Source organism: Panulirus ornatus, chromosome 56, assembly GCF_036320965.1.
Source record: "Panulirus ornatus isolate Po-2019 chromosome 56, ASM3632096v1, whole genome shotgun sequence".
NCBI lineage: Eukaryota > Metazoa > Arthropoda > Malacostraca > Decapoda > Palinuridae > Panulirus > Panulirus ornatus.
Genome location: NC_092279.1, coordinates 6864352 through 6888153, shown reverse-complemented (window position 1 = coordinate 6888153; position 23802 = coordinate 6864352). Strand labels below are relative to the sequence as shown.

Genomic DNA, 23802 nt, shown 5'->3' with positions numbered 1-23802 from the left:
TGTCCATCGACGCATTTTACATATCCATTCATACCAACCCATGTACTTCTTTCCTTCCTTTCCGTTCAAAAATTCATGGCCAAGGATAAGTCCCCCAGCGACATCAAGGGTCTGAATCACAGGAAGAAACAAATGGCATCGAACCAACGACCACTGAGTCATGATGAGATCCCCGTAACCATTGAGCCAGCACGTGTCTACCCATATTTCAATACGTGTGTGAACATACGTTGTACATTATGGGGAGAGAGAGTTTCACACTCGTACAGAATTGTCTCTTCAACCTTGTATATACACATCATGTCCTTGTATATATACATCATGTCCTTGTATATATACATCATGTCCTTGTATATATACATCATGTCCTTGTATATATACATCATGTCCTTGTATATATACATCAATCATGTCCTTGTATATACACATCATGTCCTTGTATATATACATCATGTCCTTGTATATATACATCATGTCCTTGTATATATACATCATGTCCTTGTATATATACATCATGTCCTTGTATATACACATCATGTCCTTGTATATACACATCATGTCCTTGTATATATACATCATGTCCTTGTATATATACATCATGTCCTTGTATATATACATCATGTCCTCTACAAAAGCACATCCCAGCCTAAGCTAGGCACCCAAGCGACGAATATAAACCTAAGGAGAGGATGAACACCTGGGTCGACTGTGGCAGCCAAGCCGAGCCCAGGGATTCGAACCCAGCCGAATCCGTGCGTGAATATCATGGTCAGCAATGCTAACCACTTCAACACGCCCGTGTGTGCGTGTATATATATATACTCCATAAAAACACGATGAGAGAGAGAGAGAGAGAGAGAGAGAGAGAGAGAGAGAGAGAGAGAGAGAGAGAGAGAGAGAGAGAGAGAAACCTCAAATCCTCAACCAAGACTCTTTCCTCTTTCTCTATCCCTTCTTTCTTCACCAACGTCTCTGTACCAAAACATCCTACCCCACACGAAACCTCCCTTTTCCACCCTCCAACTGAGAGCAGACATCATCTACCCCCTCCAATTATCCACCACCATCCACCACCACCATCCACCACCATCCACAATCATCCACCATCATCCACCATGAGATCTGCAGGTAAGACTCACGTTTTCCGGGAACCACGGCGTCACGAAGGGCATCTGGAAGGTGTTGGCGTAGGAGTGGAGGGTGTCGAAGCTGTCTGGCTGGACGTAACCCAACATGGCGTACACAGGACGCGAAAACTGGCGGCAGACTGCAATGGAGAGACAAGCAAGGATAATAACATTATAGTTTACATGACAGGCAATAAAATCATGATATTTCAGAAGAAACTAAATTTCAACTACTTAAAAAGAGTATATTCCTTAATAACAATATATATATATATATATATATATATATATATATATATATATATATATATATATATATATGAACACTTCAAAAGACGAGAGAATAAATGTATCTGAAATGATTGTGAAATTCCCTTCGGCAAACTTGTCGGGGTTGAGAGCAATGCTCTTCAAAGGCCGTTAGATAAACCAAATATAAACTTCTAAACACCTAATATACTTCAAAACATCAAAATATACACCACACTCTTACTATCTAACAATTAAGAAGGATTAATATGATCTTCCTCTCATTGTTATGAAATATTCTTATCATTCTTTATTATCTACAGTCTAAATCATCTCTGGCATCTTTCGCTTTATTTTCCCTATCATGGGTTAACTGCAAACCACAATGGTCCTACAAGAATCATATCATGATAAATACCTCGCCCGTATCCAAATAAAAACGTCACGGGAGAAAGTAGGCCACCTTGCGGCACTCCAATATCTAATCAATAAACACAGATCACTTATACTACTGTTGTCTCTCAGATAAGTCCTGTGCTTATCTTCTCAGATAAGCAGCGTTCTTCTCTGATAAGCTACGTTCTTATCTTCTTTACGTCATCGAAAACACAGCTCAAACTACTGTTTACACTCGGATAAACAATGTTCTTATCTTCCTTACGTAATCAAAAGGAAAGGTCATTTTCATGGCTATTCACGCAACACAAACATTGTTTTTATCTATTTCACGTAAAAGAAATACAAAATATCCTTCAGGTACAATTCCCTTTGACGTCGTATGTGACATTGCTAAGCTTGTCATATGACTGTGGGGGCCACATGTGTCATACTTCTGATGGCCCACACTTGTCATGAAACAGATGGTCTGCATCTGTCTTATGAATACCAGACAACATCTGTCTTATAACTCACTGGTTATACCTGTCATATGACTGACGGCCTCCATCTGTCATATGACTGACGGGCTAAACCAATCATATGACTGACGGGCACCATCTGTCATGTGGCAGACGGGCTAAACCAATCATATGACTGACGGGCACCATCTGTCATATGTCTGACAACATACACCTGTCAAAGAGTTCACTTGTCATACGAAATACGTCACACTGTTGCCACAGAGCCGAGGGGAGGTCTGTATTCGAGGCTACGGTGTCTTCTTCATCCAGTACGCGACAGAATCTCAAAAATAAATCCAATTATCAAAAGTGAAATGAAATCTAGTTGCTATCTTGCCTACAGAGTGAGACACAACATTAATACAGAGCGGGAAATAATCTGGAAAAATTTGCTTCGCAGGATATATGAAAGACGGACACCATGCAAGGATATTAGACCAAGTTTACAGGACGTTAATGTCTGAAGAGATCACTAGGGATTCGAACCTAAACTTCTTACGCCAAGAACAACAACAGTGGAAGATGCAAAGCAGCTAGCTCGTTGGGAGGCGTTTTACACGAATGAAATTCCTGCCAAGTGGCGAGTGGGAGAGAGACGAAAAATTACGTTAATTCCAAGAATAATTATTAGGACAAGGAATAAAGCTTGATGTGTTGAAGGAACGTTAAGCTGAAAAAAGCTTGGCGAGCTTAACACAGGCATTTTCTTTCTTATTTACGTACGTTAAAGGCTTGAGTCAGTCATGCGGGGTCAGAAGCCCTCTCTGAAGCCAGGCTTTGAGAGGGGCAAGAGAGAAAAGACGAACGGTTTGAATATTTTCAAGAGGACACATAACCCATTTTCTTTTTACCCCGCCCCCCCCCCCCCTCCTCGACTTTACGCAGCTCAAACAATCACCCAGATGGACAGACTAGTGTGTAACCTACCCTCGTTTGGTCACAGGGTCTCCATCCGACTGCTCCACGTTCCACTGTCCAGTGAATTGTTCCATGGACCACTGTCCAGTGAAATTCCATGGACTACTGTTCAGTGAAGTTTCATGTTTCATTGTTCAGTGAACTGTTGAAACTTCAGTAGGAAAAATAAAGAACACTCGAGGTCAAAATATGTACGTGTGTATATATATATATATATATATATATATATATATATATATATATATATATATATATATATATATGTACTTATTATTTCTATTTATTTTGCTTTGTCGCTGTCTCCCGCGTTTGCGAGGTAGCGCAAGGAAACAGACGAAAGAAATGGCCCAACCCATCCCCATACACATGTATATATATACATGTGTATGTATGTATATATATATATATATATATATATATATATATATATATATATATATACAGCTAACCTTGCCATGTGCAACACCAATGCAACATTCTAACAAAACCCAATGTAGTTTACCTAAAACCTTGGCGTGATTGAGCAGTGTGTGCACTCGCGAAACGTAGGGCAACACTGGGCAAACTACATGTGCCCTGAGGCGCATCCAGTTTTCTGTGGCGAGTACAATCCATCCCATAATGGGAGGGGTAGGCGATGTGTGGCAATGGAATATGACGGGTTGGTAAGACGCCTCTGTGTGTGTGTGTGTGTGTGTGTGTGTGTGTGTGTGTGTGTGATCTCAAATCAACCTCCTAGTGGAGATCAATGATGACGTCACCTCCATTAAGGTATAGGGGTGGAGTACACCCCCCTCACACCCCCCTCTCTTCCCCCATCTGAAAAATACGGCCCCTTTTGGGAGCCTGATGGCGTGGCCTTTGACCTGACCCGGTCAAAGGCCAAGCCATCATATCTGAAGGTCGAATCGCCGTTCCCAAAGGTCGTATATATATATATATATATATATATATATATATATATATATATATATATATATATATATATATATATATATATATATATCGATGGAAAGACAGATGTATATATATATATATACACCACGGGAAGGATTCGAACCCTGAGATCAGACGTTCGACAACCTGGGACGCACACTGATGAAGACACAGCCAATAGCGTTTTCTTTACTCTCCCTGCGTCCCACCCTCAACTTAGCCGTGGGCAACGTGGATTTCACCCTCTCTCTCGCGCGCAGCAGCGATGATGTTGCGTCAAAATGGTATCTCACATTCCCACACATTTACCAGAGCTTGACTGTGAACGTTGAAGAATCACGTACGCTACATGAAGACCGAGAGAGAGAGAGAGAGAGAGAGAGAGAGAGAGAGAGAGAGAGAGAGAGAGAGAGAGAGAACCACCCACTGGCAGCATGAGTGGGATTAGCTTGATCCCAATCGTTCCCATAATGATAATCATGATTACAGGTGATTAACCTAGGCTCGACTGATCTATCTATCAGGATCAGAGAACGAGAGGGATCAACTGCTGTGATCTCTTGATAGTCAAGTAGGTGATTAATGTTACCCCATCGACTAACCCTAACCTACAGAAAGCGTAAATGGGCGTACCGGAGTAGAAGAGCGTAAACGAGAAGTAAACGGGAAGTAAACGGGTACAACAGAATGGGAAACGTTAACAGGTGTGCGAGTTAACACGAGTCTACACCTGCTCGTCTATTCTTCAATGTTCTGTCGTATTGGTGACCTGGTCTCCCCCCTAATCACTAGTGACCTAATCACGTCCTCTGGTAACGCAAGGTCAACAGTTCTATCTCGTCTACCACACCTCGCGCTCGTCCTCGAAGGTGGTCCTCCAGAGTCGGCTGTGAGGACTAATAATGAAGTTGGTTAATTCATTAACCATACGCTACACTTTACTAGCTCAGCCGGGGATCAAGACAAGATCCTCTGGAACAAGGGAAGGGAGTAATAATGACACCCTGTACGAGCCTTGACCTCATCCAGTACGAACTTTGACCTCATTCAGTATGAACCTTGACCTCATTCAGTACGAGCCTTGACCTAATACGTTACAAACCTTGACCTCATTCAGTACAACCCTGACCTCATTCTGTACGAGAATTAACCTCATTCTGTACGAACCTTGACCTCATTCTGTACCACCCTGGACCTAGCTGCGACCTCGTGACCCCAAGAAGAAGCTGCACCTCTTCACCCCTCTGACCCCGACCAGACACCCACGGGGTTTAAACACGTCCTGAACCTTCCACTGTCTTCAACCTTATATTCCACACAGGACGTTTTTGGCTTTTAATTCAAGAATTAAACAAAAGCGTAATTAAGAGAGAGAGAGAGAGAGAGAGAGAGAGAGAGAGAGAGAGAGAGAGAGAGAGAGAGAGAGAGAATTACTATTCATGTGTTATGGGCAAAAGGTTTTACACTTCGTGTTGACCTGTCTCTTAACTTTGCATATATGCACTATGTCTTTACTCCTATGTGAAGCTTCAGCCAGCTACCCATCTATCAAGCAGCCCCATGGGAAGGATGAACACCTGGGTAGGATGTGGACCGCCAGCCATGCCTAAGATTCGAACTTAACCCGGTCCGACCCCTAGGCAAGCCCGCGCTTACGCACAGTGTGTGTCTGTGTGTGTGTGTGTGTGTGTGTAAAGAGTGCCATAGAAAACGCGCAGATAAACAAATACACACATCGGTCACTATACAAACATTAAAGTCAACAGCAAATACAGCGAACAGCTTTGAACGGCCCATTATCGATGGATCGCCCATGAAGAACATGATGGAACAAAAGATGCAGGGAGGAACACAAGAGAACAATATCTAACACTATCTAACACTATCTAACACTATCTAACACTGCCGGATCATCGCGCCTCGCTGTACCCAGAAGTTATTTTCATGAGTTCATTCCAAAACGGTGATAATAATAATAATAATAATAATAATAATAATAATAATAATAATAATCAATTATAATCTGCTCTCGTAAAGTGGCTTTGTGGATACAATTTATTGCCTGATTATGGGGGGGGGCCCACCCCCCCCATCCCCCCCCCCCCCCAATGCCTCCCTGCAGCTTGATAAAGAGTCAGTTTGGGGCTTGAGAGGAACGGTCGATATGAGAGAGAGAGAGAGAGAGAGAGAGAGAGAGAGAGAGAGAGAGAGAGAGAGAGAGAGAGAGAGAATATCATACTCTTACACCACCTTTCATGCATGGCATTTTTTAAGCTACAGGTCAGCAGTACAACTGTTATGACAAGTTGCACCTTAGCGCCCCATGATCACAAACCACTAAGTACAACTGTTGTATGTGGCAGCTTGGCGTCACACAATAAGAAAACTAACCACACAAAAAAAATGGGGCAGGAGCTCTCTCCACCACACGTCGGCCATCTTCTGAGCTGAACACCACCACCACCACCACCACACTACCACAGTATGAGGCACAGATCACCCGGGTGGCACAGCACAAGGCTACAGAGATGGTGAAACACCTTATGTCTTACATTCATGAGCGAAGTAACGAGACGAAGCCGCTTCGGTCGTCCAGATCCACTTCGGCGTCGTCATCACCAACACTCACTCCCACCACAACGTTCTCTCCACCACTACCACCACCACCATCCACCAACATACCCACGACAAGGCCTCCACACAACTACTACGCTTCCACCACTTGGCAAGTAAACAAACCATCGCGATTCAAACGAAGCGAACCATATGAAACGATACTGCTCGAACCTCGGTCGGAACGCTGATTCAAACACATCGAAGCATATGAACGACGGCCACTCCTTACGTGGGTCTGAACGCTGATTCGAACCAACCAAACCATATGAACCATCGCCACGAACAGTCCGAACGCTGTTTCGAAGCAAGAGATGGCAATTATGTATAACTGCCCCGTTACCTACTGATAATGATAACAATGATAACATACCTAATATAATATTGACTGTAAATAGTTGCTTCCTCTCCCTCTCCCACTTTTGCGAGGTAGCGTTGGGAACAAACCTATCCTTATCCACTGTCAACGAAACAACAAGAGACGAGCGGACAGATCGTGAATTACCTGCAAGTAAACGATCGTCCAATTCTCGCCTCCTCCTTCCACTCCACAGAGGTTCTTTGGCCCCCTAACTGCCCTATTCCCTCTTTGGTTTCAGCTCCCAATCATTCCACGCGCCTCTCTCTCTCTCTCTCTCCCTCAACCACCTCCCTAACTACCCTCATTTCGTCCACCACGACCATTCCACCCATCCCATCTTTTCCCATTCTTCCATTTCCCACCCAACTCCCTTTCCCTTTTCACCTCCCACACTTCACTCCAGCCTACCAACACCTACAACATCAGCGCCTCTCTCCCTCTCTCTCCCCCTGCTGCTGCGCCCTCCTCTCTCCTCCTCCTCCAAACCCCCCCTCCCCTTTACCCAGCTGAAAATCTCTATTATCATGATTAAACTAATAAGAGGCGCTCGCCTCCTGGAGAAACCACCATACCCCTCGCTGACACGGTGTCGGATTTCTGGCCGACACGTCCTCTCTGATGGGAAATATTACTGTCAGGCTGTGTTCTTGCGCCTCTCTCTCTCTCTCTCTCTCTCTCTCTCTCTCTCTCTCTCTCTCTCTCTCTCTCTCTCTCTCAGACGCTATATGGCTGGTTCGTCATTGATCCTGTGTTGCTGTGTGTGTGTGTGTGTGTTTTGTTTTTCTCTCTCTCTCTACGTGAGAGAACCATGTTCTTGTCGATACATTACACCCGTGTGTTGACAATGTGTGTTGAATGTTCGTGATGATGCTGTGGGGTTATGCTGCGTTGGGTAGGTGAATGCTGGCAGTGTCACCCAAGCTATGCTGCTACGGTACGGTCAAGCTGATGTGCCAGATTGTGTTTCGATTGTTTTCTTTTCTCTGTTTATGTGGTGGAAACACTGTGTTTCTCTGTTAACCCTCTGTTATGTTACTGTTGTACGAGTTCTGTTGTTTTCAGTGGCTGTAGTGTTGGTGTTGTAGTGGTGGTGTTGATGGTGTCGTGGTGGTGTATGATGTCATGTTTCTCTTCTCCTTTTAAACACCGACTCCGTTTCCCCTGAATGGATGAGGAGCGTCTATCTCTCTGTTCAATCGTCCATATCAACCTATACCTAACGTGACGCAGAGGAACAGCTGTTCTCACAATAATGTAAAGTTCTCTTATTCCTTTCACCCTCAAGTCGTAAGTTTAATCAGCAAGCGAGACTAAAACCTCCAGACATAATTTCCTGCCTCACACACACACAAACACACACACACACCAAACCTCCACCTCATCTACCCACAACTGAACTCTTTCAGGGCCTTTTCCAGCATCAAGGCTGCGCTACGTTCAGTAGCGGGGACAGGAGGAACTCCTTTCAAACTAAGGAAGATACGGCTTCGCCAAAGAGACTTTTCACTTGCGGTGCAACCTCAAGCAGACAGAGTCTATATATATATATATATATATATATATATATATATATATATATATATATATATATATATACTTAAAGTACAGTGTAAGACCACAAGAAGAACACGTAAGAAGGGCGTAAAAATTTTTTCTCCTTGCCTCCGGTTAATATCCCTCGAGACAACACTGCCACACCTTGACTTTCTCTCCTAATTCTCTGACTCGTCAAGGATGCAATATCCAATTAGTTGGGCTTACGTCGACCTAATTCTGGGGGCGCAGAATGACACAGTAAACTCGTCCACAGCAGCAATGGTCTGTGAACAGCGCCACAAACCAGCAGGCAACACGTTAACACACAACCAACAGGGTAAGACGAAGGGGAAGTATTTAAGAAAAGTGAATCACCCAAGCCTTCTCTTCTGTATAATAACACACACACACACACACACACACACACACACACACACACACACACACACACACACACAAACACAACACACACACACACAACACCTACACATACAGAGGATCATCATTAGTCAAACACACACAAAAAAACACAATGACAATCACACAATCATAGCATCACATCCACCATATACCAAACAGACAAACGCAACACCTACAACACACAGAACACAACACGACCAAACACCATTATCAGGAGTGTAGCCTGACATTCTCCCTGGCTCCGCCAACACAACCTTACATACAACCCTCCTCCATCTTAGTTACTGCACAGGCTTGAGGCCCCAGCCTCTCATGGCATTTCCCTGCAATGTCTGCAGATGCATCGCAACTCATAAGATAAATGTACCTACCCAGCTCCAGATGAAGACGCTAGGATAGAAGCAAATGGAATTCAACTCTCCCTAAAGTATTCATATCCCTTGAGAAAGGTGGAAAGATCCCATAGGGGTAGGATTATGGACTGGCCTTTGTTCCACAAGGTTATGGACTAGCCCTTGTTCCATTGGGTTATGGACTAGTCTTTGTCCTTATCTTGAAGGGTTGGATTAATACCCAGGCCATCAAATCCTATAAGGCTCGCTATGTTTTGCTGAAGGGATGATCCATCATGTTCAAATGGGTTTTAACGTCTTGCTCAAGGATCGAACCCTCGTCTTCAAGTGGATTGCAACACTGGCACGGTACTGGACCTCAGAGTTTATGACCCACTCGAAATCAAACTCGGCCCCCTGACTGCTCACTCACATGACCTTGACCTTCGACCTCTCCACCAACAAGACCACACTATAATACTGGATTCCGTTGTCTCACATCACTGATACATAGATAGTGAACACAGAAATAAGACAGACACTGATCAAATACCTTAAAAAGGGTCACAATTATTCATAGTCAAAAACCTATCAAAACTTGTCTCAGATGAGGTCCTGAGGGGTCCCCGTCTTATATATTTTCCTCGAATCTCTTCTCTTCACTTTTCCTAAGAAGGATTCACTTCCTGCGACATACTGATCCTTCGACCCCATCCTCTAGGGTGCTTCGTCTTAAGTCCCCCCTCTCGTATTACATCCGTGGAATCCCATCCCTTTCCTAGTCAATTCTATATTCTCGTTTGTTTTCATGTTCTCTCCCTGTCATTTCTTCATCTTTATTCCACACCCACACATATAAAAGTCTTTTACACCATATTCCCCCACGAATGGTAGAACCTTCATAGTAATGCAATATATTTCCTTGCAAACTATAATAGAACGTAACCTTAATGCTAATGATGTACTACTGGATGATTATCCAAACGTATGGTTCTCAAGTATCGCATACTTCCTTCTGCTTAGTTAGGGTCAGACAACATACGATCCCTCTCATGGTATAGTCTTCAGCTTATGTTAATCCTGCTCGTTACCCCAGCAAATATCAGCGACGCAACCACCAGCCATACAGGGAGCTTTAGCGTCCACATTGGGAGATTACTTCACAAGCATCTTGAAGAACGCGTGGGAGAAGGGGACACATATACACACACACACACAAAGAGGACTGTTCTTCAGTCATCGCGTCGAACAAAAATGTTCTTGACGCAGGTGTCAGACTCAGGTGTTGCCAATTAGTCAAGGGTAAACGAAGGCTCCTCCGTCCCCAGTAAACAAAGTCATTGTTCTTCCTTCTCCAGCTGCGCGTCGGTCGTTAAGAGCGACAAAGGCGGCATATACCTTGTTCGCTTGTTAGCCACTTCGTTAACAGCCTTCACATACCATGCAACTGGCAAGAGGCAGTGGATGGGGAGGGAGGGCTTAAAACCTCGTTATTGTCCTTCTACCGCCTCTTTCCACGGGCACAACAAATGAAATTAATCTTACATGGCGTCGTATAAGATAGTTACCACTGTGGCCACCCTAAGCTCGGAGTTCTGCTGGGTTAAAGTCCTCGTCGCTCCACACGGAAGGCTGAGAGAGAGAGAGAGAGAGAGCAGTTAACTTCGCCTTCCTCCTACAGGTGAGATTTTAACGCCCTTCGAGCATTACCGACAGGCAGGACCATGGCCAACTGACGCTCCAATATAGACAGGAGTTGTGAAGACGGTCATCACCCAAGACACCGACTGTTGCGCTAAAAGCATCACGCCCGTCGCTATGAAGGGATGAGACGCCTTCACAAGCCTTGGAGGCGGAGGTGCGGACGAAGAGAGGTGAACTTCTTGACGCTCTCTCTCCCTCTCTCTCTCTCTGCTCAAGTTCCTCCTCCTCCTCCTACAGCAGCAGCAGCCTCCTCCTACATCCTCTACCTGTATCTACCCCTTACAAGAAGACAGATAATAATAATTTCCTTTATTTTGGTGTCTGGATCGACATGCCAACGTGAGGAGGCAAAGGGGGAGCCAGTGAGGTAAAGATGGTCGATTAGACTTACAATCTGTTTCACCCTCTCTCTCTCTCTCTCTCTCTCTCTCTCTCTCTCTCTCTCTCTCTCTCTCTCTTCTCTCTCTCTTCCACCTAGGAGCTTCTTCGTCTTCGTCAACCTTCGTAACTGCTGGTTAAGCTGCACTTACATCTAATGACCCTGATGGTGGAGTAAACAAGCTGGAACTCCCAACTTCCTCACCATTCACCCACTTTCCAGAGATCAAACGCATCATTCCAGCAGCAGCAGCAGCAGCAGCGGCGTCTCAAGTCTCGAACAAGAACTTTGCCAGAATTTCAAACTAGTCTTTTTCTCTCTCAATATCCCGTCCCGCCTATTGTCGCCCCTTTGAAACTACCATCGAGTCTGCTGAAATAATTGCCACAGCAGAACTATGTGGTGGAAAAAGTGAGAAACAGAATTCTGTACCTCACAAATTCTATTTCAGACACACACACACACACATTATATATATATATATATATATATATATATATATATATATATATATATATATATATATATATATATATCCCTGGGGATAGGGGATTAAGAATACTTCCCACGTATTCCCTACGTGTCGTAGAAGGCGACTAAAAGGGGAGGGAGCGGGGGGGCTGGAAATCCTCCCCTCTCGTTTTTTTTTTTTTTAATTTTCCAAAAGAAGGAACAGAGGAGGCCAGGTGAGGATATTCCAAAAAAGACCCAGTCCTCTGTTCTTAACGCTACCTCGCTAACGCGGGAAATGGCGAATAGTTTAAAAGAAAAAGAAAGAATAAATATATATATATATATATATATATATATATATATATATATATATATATATATATATATATATATATATATATTGCAGTTGTTGTTAGCGATGCACATGATCTAGTATTTGCTGACTACCACAAATAAAAACGGAACTCGATAATTCCCAAGTGCACTTTCGTGTGATTAACACATCGTCAGGGTATGTCCCCTGACGATGTGTTAATCACACGAAAGTGCACTTGGGACTATTCGAGGTTGATTTTTCTTTGTGGTTGTCAGCAAATATATATATATATATATATACATATGTATATGCACTGTAGGGAAACTTATGCCTCCTATCCACATCCAGGACCCACAGACCTTTCCATGGTTTACCCAGGACGCATCACATGCCCTGGTTCAGCAGAAATGCAACAGATTAATTATATGGCCAGGCTTACTACAGTGTAGTATATATCTGGGTGAAACTTTAAACGCCAGGTTTGTTGGACAGGTTGCAGGTGTCCAGCATTTGAGCGATTATATTATAATCCCTGTATAATTCTCAGGGTTTTTTTTATTCAGTCCAGAACATAATCTCATTCGATCAACGAAGCTTTCAAACATGCTCAGCATATGCTCAGTAGCTATCATGCTAAGTAATGCTTGACGCTCATCCTACGTTAAATGTGCGATTACAGAGCATTATTTCTTTCCTTCATTCTCATTTCATTCAAAACCCCTTCTATCACGCAGAAATACCTTAATAGCGCGTAATCATAGTAACTGATCTATTGGGGTAGAAGTCCAATAGATCTTTAAAAGCTCTATCATAACCTCGATTTGTTTCAAAAGACATATTATCCTAATATATTGTCACCTTTTACCTTACTTTATATCAATAGAAGCGAGACTTCGAGATAATGTTTCGTCTCTCGCTCCTCACAAAATCTTGTTTTCCGACGAGCCATTGTCTCGTCTGCTCGTTCAGCGAGACTTACCTCGAGAGGTGAGAGCAGCCGGTTCTGATGCCTCTGTATACGTGTCGAGAAAAGTAGTGGCTCTATTGTTTACCTGTGGCTGGCAACATCATGATGATCCTCTGTCCATTTTAGAGGACTTGAAACCCACTGAGGCAATAGGTGTCACATCCCATTATAATGTGGGAGACACGAGTTTGTTATCATTGCCTCCCGAAGCCCACCGTCTCTGATGCGTTTTGACATGATACGTTCACCTGCCGTTGGAGACGCCCCTTGTGAGATCCTCACACACACTTCTGAGCTGTCATAGTTGACTGGTGCATGTGGAGGCATTGTCATGCACACAGGTGCTTCGGAATGACCCAATACGAGAAATTCAACCCCTGGTTACTTCACTGTTCAACGGTTCCGCTTCATATCTCGAGTGTTCGATACTCCTAATTGACTCGCTTCACAATATTCAAACATTTGGATTTGGGCGATGCCATATTCTCGCCCGCTGTGTCTGAGTCCTATCACAATATTCAGTCATCCTGATTGGCTCATGTCATCTTATTCGACGAGTGTGATTTGGCCCCAGTGTCGCACATCCGGGGCTCTTGCTTGTCCCGAGCCAGCCAGCGTTGAGACTCCGTGAGTGTTCGCTGTTTCGCCTCAGGTGTCGCGACCAACGAAGCTTCATTCACCAGAGATAATGAACCCGCACGCAGTCGGTGTGACATTCCCTTGTGCACACTCCTTGATAATGGGAGTCGTAGGTAAGATGTGTGGGCTTGCGCTACGCAGAAGGGGATGGAGGAGGATGGAGACACGGAAAAAAAGGTACTGAAAGGATTTTGAAAGATACAAGATACTAAGGAATGTTCAATGGACGAGGCCCTACGAGTGTATAACTTCCTCAACGTACATAAGGAACAGATGCTTACACGGGGCCTCCGTGTTGTGGCTAACATTACTGCCTATTAGACAGCACGGGGACGGCTCGGGGTTGGGCTCGTATGGGTTCAAATCCTGGGCGAGGTGATCGACCCACAGCTAATCCCAGCTGTTTACCTTCCCATGGGGGCTAGTCTGTAAATGCGTGCTTGGCTTAGGCTTAGTGTGTGTGTGTGTGTGTGTGTGTGTGTGTGTGTGTGTGTTGACACATGAAATAAAGATATGGTATATTTCCACAACTTTAAGAGACGAGGCAGAAGGCATATGTCGTGGTATAAGCTGTAATATCATATTCGAATCTATTACTCTGCGTTCTTACTCCGAAGCTCTTGACTTAGACATAGGATTATCTTAACATTTTCACATTTCTTTGGCGCCACTTGAAAATAAGCACCATCTTGGGGGTCTGCTTTCGTGGTCAACAACCCTTGCACCTCACTACACTGTAGTCTGTTACCAAAAACACCTACAGTCTTGTACATACGAGAAGTCAGTCACTCCTACTTAGTCCTGTTCAGGTTAGATTACGTGCCCCAGTCTGCTGAAGGTCTCCGTGAACAAAAGGGGTTTGTTCTTCAAAAATTACATCTCGTATCCCTTAAGTAATTAAATTCATAGTTAATCAAAATAACTACCAGTCCCGTATTATCATTTCTCCCACCATCCCCTTATTTTGCAACCATCATCTTTTTCTATCTCAGATATCTTTTTTTTTTTTTTAATTTTCCAAAAGAAGGAACAGAGGAGGCCAGGTGAGGATATCCAAAAAAGACCCAGTCCTCTGTTCTTAACGCTACCTCGCTAACGCGGGAAATGGCGAATAGTTTAAAAGAAAAAGAAGAATAAATATATATATATATATAATATATATATATATATAATATATATATATATACATATGTATATGCACTGTAGGGAAACTTATGCCTCCTATCCACATCCAGGACCCACAGACCTTTCCATGGTTTACCCAGGACGCATCACATGCCCTGGTTCAGCAGAAATGCAACAGATTAATTATATGGCCAAGCTTACTACAGTGTAGTATATATCTGGGTGAAACTTTAAACGCCAGGTTTGTTGGACAGGTTGCAGGTGTCCAGCATTTGAGCGATTATATTATAATCCCTGTATAATTCTCAGGGTTTTTTTTTTTTTTTAATTTTCCAAAAGAAGGAACAGAGGAGGCCAGGTGAGGATATCCAAAAAAGACCCAGTCCTCTGTTCTTAACGCTACCTCGCTAACGCGGGAAATGGCGAATAGTTTAAAAGAAAAAGAAGAATAAATATATATATATATATTATATATATATATATTATATATATATATATAATATATATATATATAATATATATATATATATTATATATATATATATTATATATATATATATAATATATATATATATAAAACTTTGAAGTACAGTGTAAGACCACAAGAAGAACACGTAAGAACGGCGTAAAAAATTTTTTCTCCTTGCCTCGGTTAATATCCCTCGAGACAACACTGCCACACCTTGACTTTCTCTCCTAATTCTCTGACTCGTCAAGGATGCAATATCCAATTAGTTGGGCTTACGTCGACCTAATTCTGGGGGCGCAGAATGACACAGTAAACTCGTCCACAGCAGCAATGGTCTGTGAACAGCGCCACAAACCAGCAGGCAACACGTTAACACACAACCAACAGGGTAAGACGAAGGGGAAGTATTTAAGAAAAGTGAATCACCCAAGCCTTCTCTTCTGTATAATAACACACACACACACACACAACACACACACACACAACACACACACACACACACAACACACACACACACAAACACAACACACACACACACACACAACACACACACACACACAAACACAACACACACACACACCACACACACACACACACTCACACACACACACACACACACGTCATACACAACCTCATTAACATTATGCCAGATCAAAGGCCTCAACCCACACCCAACACACCCAAGTCCTCAATTCACCAACAGCCCCATTCACGGACGTTTCAATGGTCCGCTGACCATGGCTGTGATACGTCAGCACGTCATTAAGGTCCGTGAACCATGGTGTCCCAAAGCGCGTTCTTACGACCCGCGAACCACGGCGTCAGCGAGGACGGTCCACGGGTCCGTTTTACCCTGATGGACCCCAAGTCCGTTCTGACGGTCCATTGATCATGACGGCTTCATGGACGCTCCCGCGGTCCAACACCCACCCCTTCCCCAACGGTCCAACACGCACCCCTTCCCTAACGGTCCAACACGCACCCCTTCCCCAACGGTCCAACACGCACTCCTTCCCCAACGGTCCAACACGCACCCCTTCCCCCACGGTCCAACACGCACCCCTTCCCTAACGGTCCAACACGCACCCCTTCCCCCACGGTCCAACACGCACCCCTTCCCCAACGGTCCAACACGCACTCCTTCCCTAACGGTCCAACACGCACTCCTTCCCCAACGGTCCAACACGCACTCCTTCCCCAACGGTCCAACACGCACTCCTTCCCCAACGGTCCAACACGCACTCCTTCCCCAACGGTCCAACACGCACTCCTTCCCCAACGGTCCAACACCCACCCCTTCCCCAACGGTCCAACACGCACTCCTTCCCCAACGGTCCAACACGCACTCCTTCCCCAACGGTCCAACACCCACTCCTTCCCCAACGGTCCAACACGCACTCCTTCCCCAACGGTCCAACACCCACTCCTTCCCCAACGGTCCAACACGCACCCCTTCCCCAACGGTCCAACACGCACTCCTTCCCCAACGGTCCAACACGCACCCCTTCCCCAACGGTCCAACACGCACTCCTTCCCCAACGGTCCAACACGCACTCCTTCCCCAACGGTCCAACACGCACCCCTTCCCCCACGGTCCAACACGCACTCCTTCCCCAACGGTCCAACACGCACCCCTTCCCCCAACACCAACATTTGGCCAGTGTTAAAAGCGGATCAGCAACTTAAACCCCCCACAACCATAGACCTTCTCTTTAGCCTTCATAAGCACATCATTATTCAAATGTAAGGCTTTGTTCGTACGCATATCGCCTCATGGGCGTGCCAGGTCTCTCTCTCTCTCCCAAATTTAATTACGCCTCTTCACCGCTAAAGCAAAGGGACTCTACGACTCTACACACCTGAATTCAAAAGTCGTTTACATGTAGTGCCCGAAAGAGGGGGTGGGGGGAGGGGAGGGGGAGGGGGCTGTTGGGGAGTCGAGAAGTGATGGGGTTGGGGAGGATGGGACATATGGGGAGGGGGGGGGGCTGTTGGGGAGTCGAGAAGTGATGGGGTTGGGGAGGATGGGACATATGGGGAGGGGGGGGGAGCAGGGAGAGCAAAGGGAATGGGGGGGGGGAAATAGGGGGGGGGAAATAGGTAGGGGAAAGGAAGGGGAGAAGGAGAAGGGGAAGTAGGAAAATAAAAAAAAAGGAGAGAAAGAAAGGGAGGGGCAAAAAATACAGATAGAAGAGGAGATGAGGAAAGGGAAGTGGGAGGGAATCGGGAAAGAGAGAGAGAGAGAGAGAGAGAGAGAGAGAGAGAGAGAGAGAGAGAGAGAGAGAGAGAGAGAGAATAAGCATTAGGGATGATCTGGGTGGTTAAAGGCCGAGCGGTCCATGGCCATATTTCAAGGGCTTAGGGCAAGAGGCCGTCAGCTGTAGCTCTCTCTCTCTCTCTCTCTCTCTCTCTCTCTCTCTCTCTCTCTCTCTCTCTCTCTCTCTCTCTCTCTCTCTTACCCAACTTAAGGGCCTTAGGTCCTTTCATATCCACATTTCAATTCATTCTTCATTCTTTCCTCTCTCTCTCTTTTTTTTCTATTGCTAGTTCTATTTCCTCTTTGGGTCCCCTTCCTCCTCTGACCCCCGTCTTAGGCCCTCATCACTCACGTACTCAAAATCATCCGTGGAATGAGCAGTAACTCCCCACTGATGACGCATATATGATAGGTTCCCAGTCCTTGCTGCTACGTGTGGAGACACAAGAAAGCAGCGATGGTGCGCCATACCCCATCGCTTTAAGTATACCCCCATGACGTCTTCCTACAGACAAGGACTCTGTATACAATCTAAGAAATCGTGTCTCCATGACTCTTCATCTCCATAAGCTTTCCCAGCTTATTTCCCTGGTTATTTACCATCTTATTTCCCAGTAGCTTAACATCTAAGAGGAGGGAGTGTCTCACAGTTACCCCTCACCTTCTTGAACGTCACTTCACCGTTATCAATGACTATCTGCTCTGGGTAATCAATGCAGTACCTTGAAGGATAGTTGACTGATGGCACAAGGATACATCATCTTCCCGCGGTAAACGTACCCATTATGTACCGTCTGAATGCACTTTCTTTCGATATTTCCTGGAATCTAATGGTATCCCTTATCAAGAGGTCAAATTCCCCCCATTCCCTTATCTTTAGTGTGTAATTAACTATTTGTAATGTACGGGGAAGGACATTATCATCTCGTGAACATTCTCTGTCACACAACTTCTTCAACGTTTGTCTATTGTCTGTATTAATCATGTCCTTAATAAAAAGTCATTCCATTCCATTCATCCACCACTCTTACACTACGTATGAAAATGCTTCATTACGTCTCTTCTCAAACAAGTTTCGAGCTTAATTTCATGCTATGTCATCTGGTTGCTCTATCCCTACATCTCTCGAAGAACTGTTTACCGTCCACGTCATCAATCTATCTTAAAAACTTAAAGGTTGTGTTCAGGTCATCTCTCACTCTTCTCCCTTCCAAGGTGGACGAATTTAGACCCTTTAGCCTTTCCCTGTTAACTCAAAGCTCTTAATTATGTTACCATCTTTGTTGGCCCTCCTCTAGACCTTCTCTTTCAGCTCTTTCTGTCTCTTTATGGAGCCGTGACCAAACTCTGAGAAACGTATTTTAGACTTTGGCCTTCCCTATGATATCAACAGCTTGCTATATATTTCTTTATCCAGTAGACAAGTTGTCTCAATTACCATTCTCCTAACGTAGGACTATGGTGACAGGCTGAGCAGGATGTCGACTCCTAAATGCTCCTCACACAGAGACGAATCCCGAGAGCTTATTTCCCGGGGGATGATAATCATGTCGAGTCCCTCCTTCACTTTGTCCCGGCCCCCATTACTCTACATTGGCATGAATTTCACCAACTGTGTATCAAGCCAACTTTGGAGTCGTCCTGTCTCTCCCTCTCTCTCTCACTCTTTGTCTGTCTGTCAAAAGAGACAGGTCAAAAGTCAGACCATCGTACAAATACCGTCATATCTTCGTCCTCGTAAACTGCCCCTTTTTCTCGAGCGCTTAATATGAGCCACATTTTCTCAACTTTCTAATATGCAATAAACTGCTGGAACTCCAACAGGATGACAGAACGCTAGACACAGTAGCAAGAAAACAATCCCAAGAACGCACTGGGGAGGCGTTCTTCTTTCCAAGAGCCTGGAACCTCGTCCAGGTCCAGGGGAGACTGGTGATAAAACGACGACCATCTTTCATGAGTGTAAACTGGAAAGAAAGGGTCCCTCAAGAAGTGAAGAATATGGAATGAGTTTACTGGGTGGGTTTCTGTGAGTGCGGTGAGGAAAAGTGAGGGTATGATCATCTTTCTGGATTGATGACTTTGGGAATGGGCGGGGGAGGAGGGAGGTTGTCTTAGGAACTGAAGAATTCCAGAGGGGTCTTACTGGAAGGTCGCTGGAAATGAGTTGGCCAAGGGAGGGCAAGGAAACCTCCTTGCCCTCCCTTGGCCAACTCATTTCTCTTGCTTGTTGACTACGAGGTGGGGGGAAAAAGGCTTTTAAGAGCTGATGAATTTGAGAAAAAGGTCATTTGGACGAATCTACGAAGTGTGGAGGGTGATCAAGAGGTTAGAAAAAAACATATGAAAAGTAAAGAAATAAAAGACCCTTTGAGCTTCACCGAGCTGCAAAAGACCATCAGTCATACCGGGCCATCTCTTCGTTATCCACACATCACGATAACGCTTATCAATCCTCACAACTTCACAGTTGTGATTACAGATATTCTTCCGGCCTCCACGACACGCATAAAGTTATGAGTCCACTTGAACTGGTTTTACTGTGGTATTTCTCAAAGAGAAGTGTGAGCGGGGCTTGGCTTTAGGCACACAAGTGAAGGACCTATGTACACTCACACAGGCAAAGGAACACTTGTGAAAGAAAAAAGGTTTCTTTCAGTCTTAGATGACGTGTTTACGTCAAAGACTTATTCAGTTTGAATCATTTCACTACGGAAAGCCTTCTGAATCCCTTCATACCACTTTCAGTTCTTTACTGGCAAAGTTATATTTACTTTCTACCACTAATCATACAGTTTTAAATCACACTTTACCGATGATCAATCAGCCCCAAATCACTCTTTTACCCCCCATACTGATATAATCAGGCAGTTACGAATCACTTACGTATTTCTTCTACCTCTAATCACGCGGGTATAAATAGCTTATTTACATTCCACCGATGATCATACAGCCACAGGGGAAACCAAGTGGAACGAATCACTTCACAATCTTCTTCCTCGAACGTCTAGAAACATCCCTTCTCTTGCCACCACAAACATAAGACCAGGTTGAGTTACGGCTCCAGCACGTAATTCAGTTGTGGATCAGCGAACTTACATGACAGGGAGGAAGAGGAAGAGAGCGTTGTTACGGAGAAGACACAAGGAATGGCAGGGGTTCCCAAAGCCTTCCTGATTCCAAGTTTAAACTCTGGCTGTGTGTGTGTGTGTGTGTGTGTGTGTGTGTGTGTGTGTGTGTATGTGTGTGTGTAATCTTAATTCACTAAGCACAGCGGTACGACCCATGACCTGAATTTTGTCCTCGAAGACCAAGACTTCAATAACCCAAAGTTCATTCCATCGTAATGTGGTTAAGATACAAGTAACTCCTTTATCAAATATCTGCATTGACTTGCATGCAACATTGGTTTTGCAAAGGAGTTCAGATACTGACACTCATTTAATGGTAAACAGAGTGTCTCTTGGGCTTAGCGTATGAAGAATCTTTGAGGTTAAGGTAAGATTTTACGCGCTGTATCTCTGTACCTTCCTAACCTCATATCTCTGTTTACCTTGTGTGTCGTCATTCTCTACCTCCTCTTGCTTCCTCACCTCTGACACATCCTCCTGCCAATCCACCTCTTCCTGATAACCTATATAAACTCCCCCTGACCTACATAAACCTAACCTATATAAATCCCCCTGGCCTAACCTATATAAATCCCCCTGGCCTAACCTATATAAACTCCCCTAAACTACATAACCCCCCCCCCCTAGCCTACCTCCCTTGATAAATGAGAAAGGCTTTGGAATAATACACCAGCCATCGCCCACACACGACATCTTTTCTGCCTCGAAACCCACCCTCACACACACACACACACACACACACACAGCCCCACTCCCCGGGGGTGGTAAGATCCATCCTGCCCCCCAGCCAATTTCCTATTTCTTCCCTCCACCACTTGATGAACCGTCTCGTCTGTTTGTCTGACTTCTTTCTTGCATATCCAAGATCTTCCAGTGGCCTCCCACTCCACTGCCCTCACGGGTATTCATACCACTCATCTTCCCCAAGTAATTTTTCTTTAAGGTATTATTACAATCCTCTAGTAGATAAACACGTCATAAGACTATCTCATCTCTGTTATCTGGCTTTTCCCATGTACTCCCTTCTATCTATCCACTATCCCTCTATGCAAATGAGGGATTTATGATACTATTACTGTCCTCCTGAAGACAACCTCGTCACAGACCAACAGGTCCTGCGTCTGTTATCCGGCTCCCCCAATAAACCCCCCCTCGTATTACCCCACGAAGAAACTGCGTTAGTGTTATAAAGTAAGTTTTGGACCTGCTCGGCTCCTCGCTCTATTTCTAGGACTTCCTCATAATACCTTGTCGCCCTCCGCCACTTCCAGAATACCGAGATCTTCCTGGAAAACTACCTATGTCACTCCCTCCTCCTCCTCCTCTCTTCCTCCTCCTCCTTCCTCCCTCCCTCTCTCCTCCTACTCTATTGTGGCTCCCGCGCCAGAGGGCGATATTTCCTTAAAGTGGTTTGGCTCATCTGCTCCAAAAATATGAGAATCCCTGACGCAGGCCAGGAATGCTTGGGCCTCTGCAGTATTATGAGCTTCACTTGACGTGGCTGGCTTCTCCTCCACCAACAGCTCCACCCAGCCAGCTGCCCTGGTTGGCATCATCTCCCTCACTTAACCCAATGAGAACGAGGGGAAGGCACGACTCCCGCAGAACACGACGCGGCACGACCCCCCTTCGAACACGACGGTGAAGGCACCTATGGGTAATGTCTGTGTCACGCCGTCGTGTTCAAAGTGTCGTGGCGTCGTGCTCAAGGGTCGTCGCGTCTTCGCGTTCCAGGATAACAATCTGTATTTCCAGTTTTATTCATCGTGAATGATCCGTCCCTCCTACCATCACTCAGCTGTTCTCCTACACATTCATCATTCAACTCCCTTCCGCTTCTTAGCACAGCGGGGTAACGGGATTTGACCTATCCTATAGCAGTGACCTTGAAACTGACCTCTGCAACTTACAATGGGGTCATGGAGGTAGTAGGTCAAGACCTTAAACAAAGTTAACTGTTCCAAAGACGGGCTTAACACGAAGCTTAAGCTGGCAGTAAAGCTAGTTTAAGCTTAATGGTCCTAGCTTTGTGGCGTTGGTTTGTTTCGTACGATGAAATTACTACGAATGCTCACTCAAGATTTAACGAAGAGACGTTGTTCGTAATAACACAATCAACTACAAGTTCAGTAAAAAAGAAAATGAATAAATAAAAGAAGAAATATATATATATATATATATATATATATATATATATATATATATATATATATATATATATATATATATATATCTTTTCTTTCTTTCTTTCAAACTATTCGCCATTTCCCGCATTAGCGAGGTAGCGTTAAGAACAGAGAACTGGGCCACTGAGGGAATATCCTCACCTGGCCCCCTTCTCTGTTCCTTCTTTTGGAAAATTAAAAAAAATTGAGAGGGGAGGATTTCCAGCCCCCCGCTCCCTCCCCTTTTAGTCGCCTTCTACGACACGCAGGGAATACGTGGGAAGTATTCTTTCTCCCCTATCCCCAGGGATATATATATATATATATATATATATATATATATATATATATATATATATATATATATATAAATATATATATATATATATATATATATATATATATATATATATATATATATATATATATATATATATATATAATTCAATATAATCTTAGTCATTTACAGACGGCATCAACGACTATATTGATCCTATGCTTTCATAACGTGATTCTTTAAATGACCTTTGATTAATCATATACACACACACGAAAGGGTATTATTAATCAGTACCACAACTCCACAGGTGGAAGAATGGAGACAAGACATCCCTCAGTGTACACAAACGTCCTGGCGTACGAGTGTTGCAGCGATGGCAGGAAACCATCTTACACCCTCAAGTGTCAGTAGGGTGTAGAACAGCGATAGGACCAACGTAACATCGAACACAAGACTTCTTAGACACTATCGCAATACACACACACACACACACACACACACACACACATACACATAGCGGCGATTT

At 44.4% G+C, this 23802-nt stretch overlaps 1 protein-coding gene across 1 annotated transcript in view; it reads right to left on the bottom strand.

Annotated features, from left to right (window-relative positions):
• The window catches only part of LOC139765856 (glutamate receptor 1-like), a 1264866-nt gene that overhangs the window by 644875 nt on the left and 596189 nt on the right, over window positions 1–23802 (bottom strand). The window contains 1 exon segment of the mRNA XM_071693701.1: window positions 1140–1267. Coding sequence (XP_071549802.1) covers window positions 1140–1267 — 128 coding nt within the window.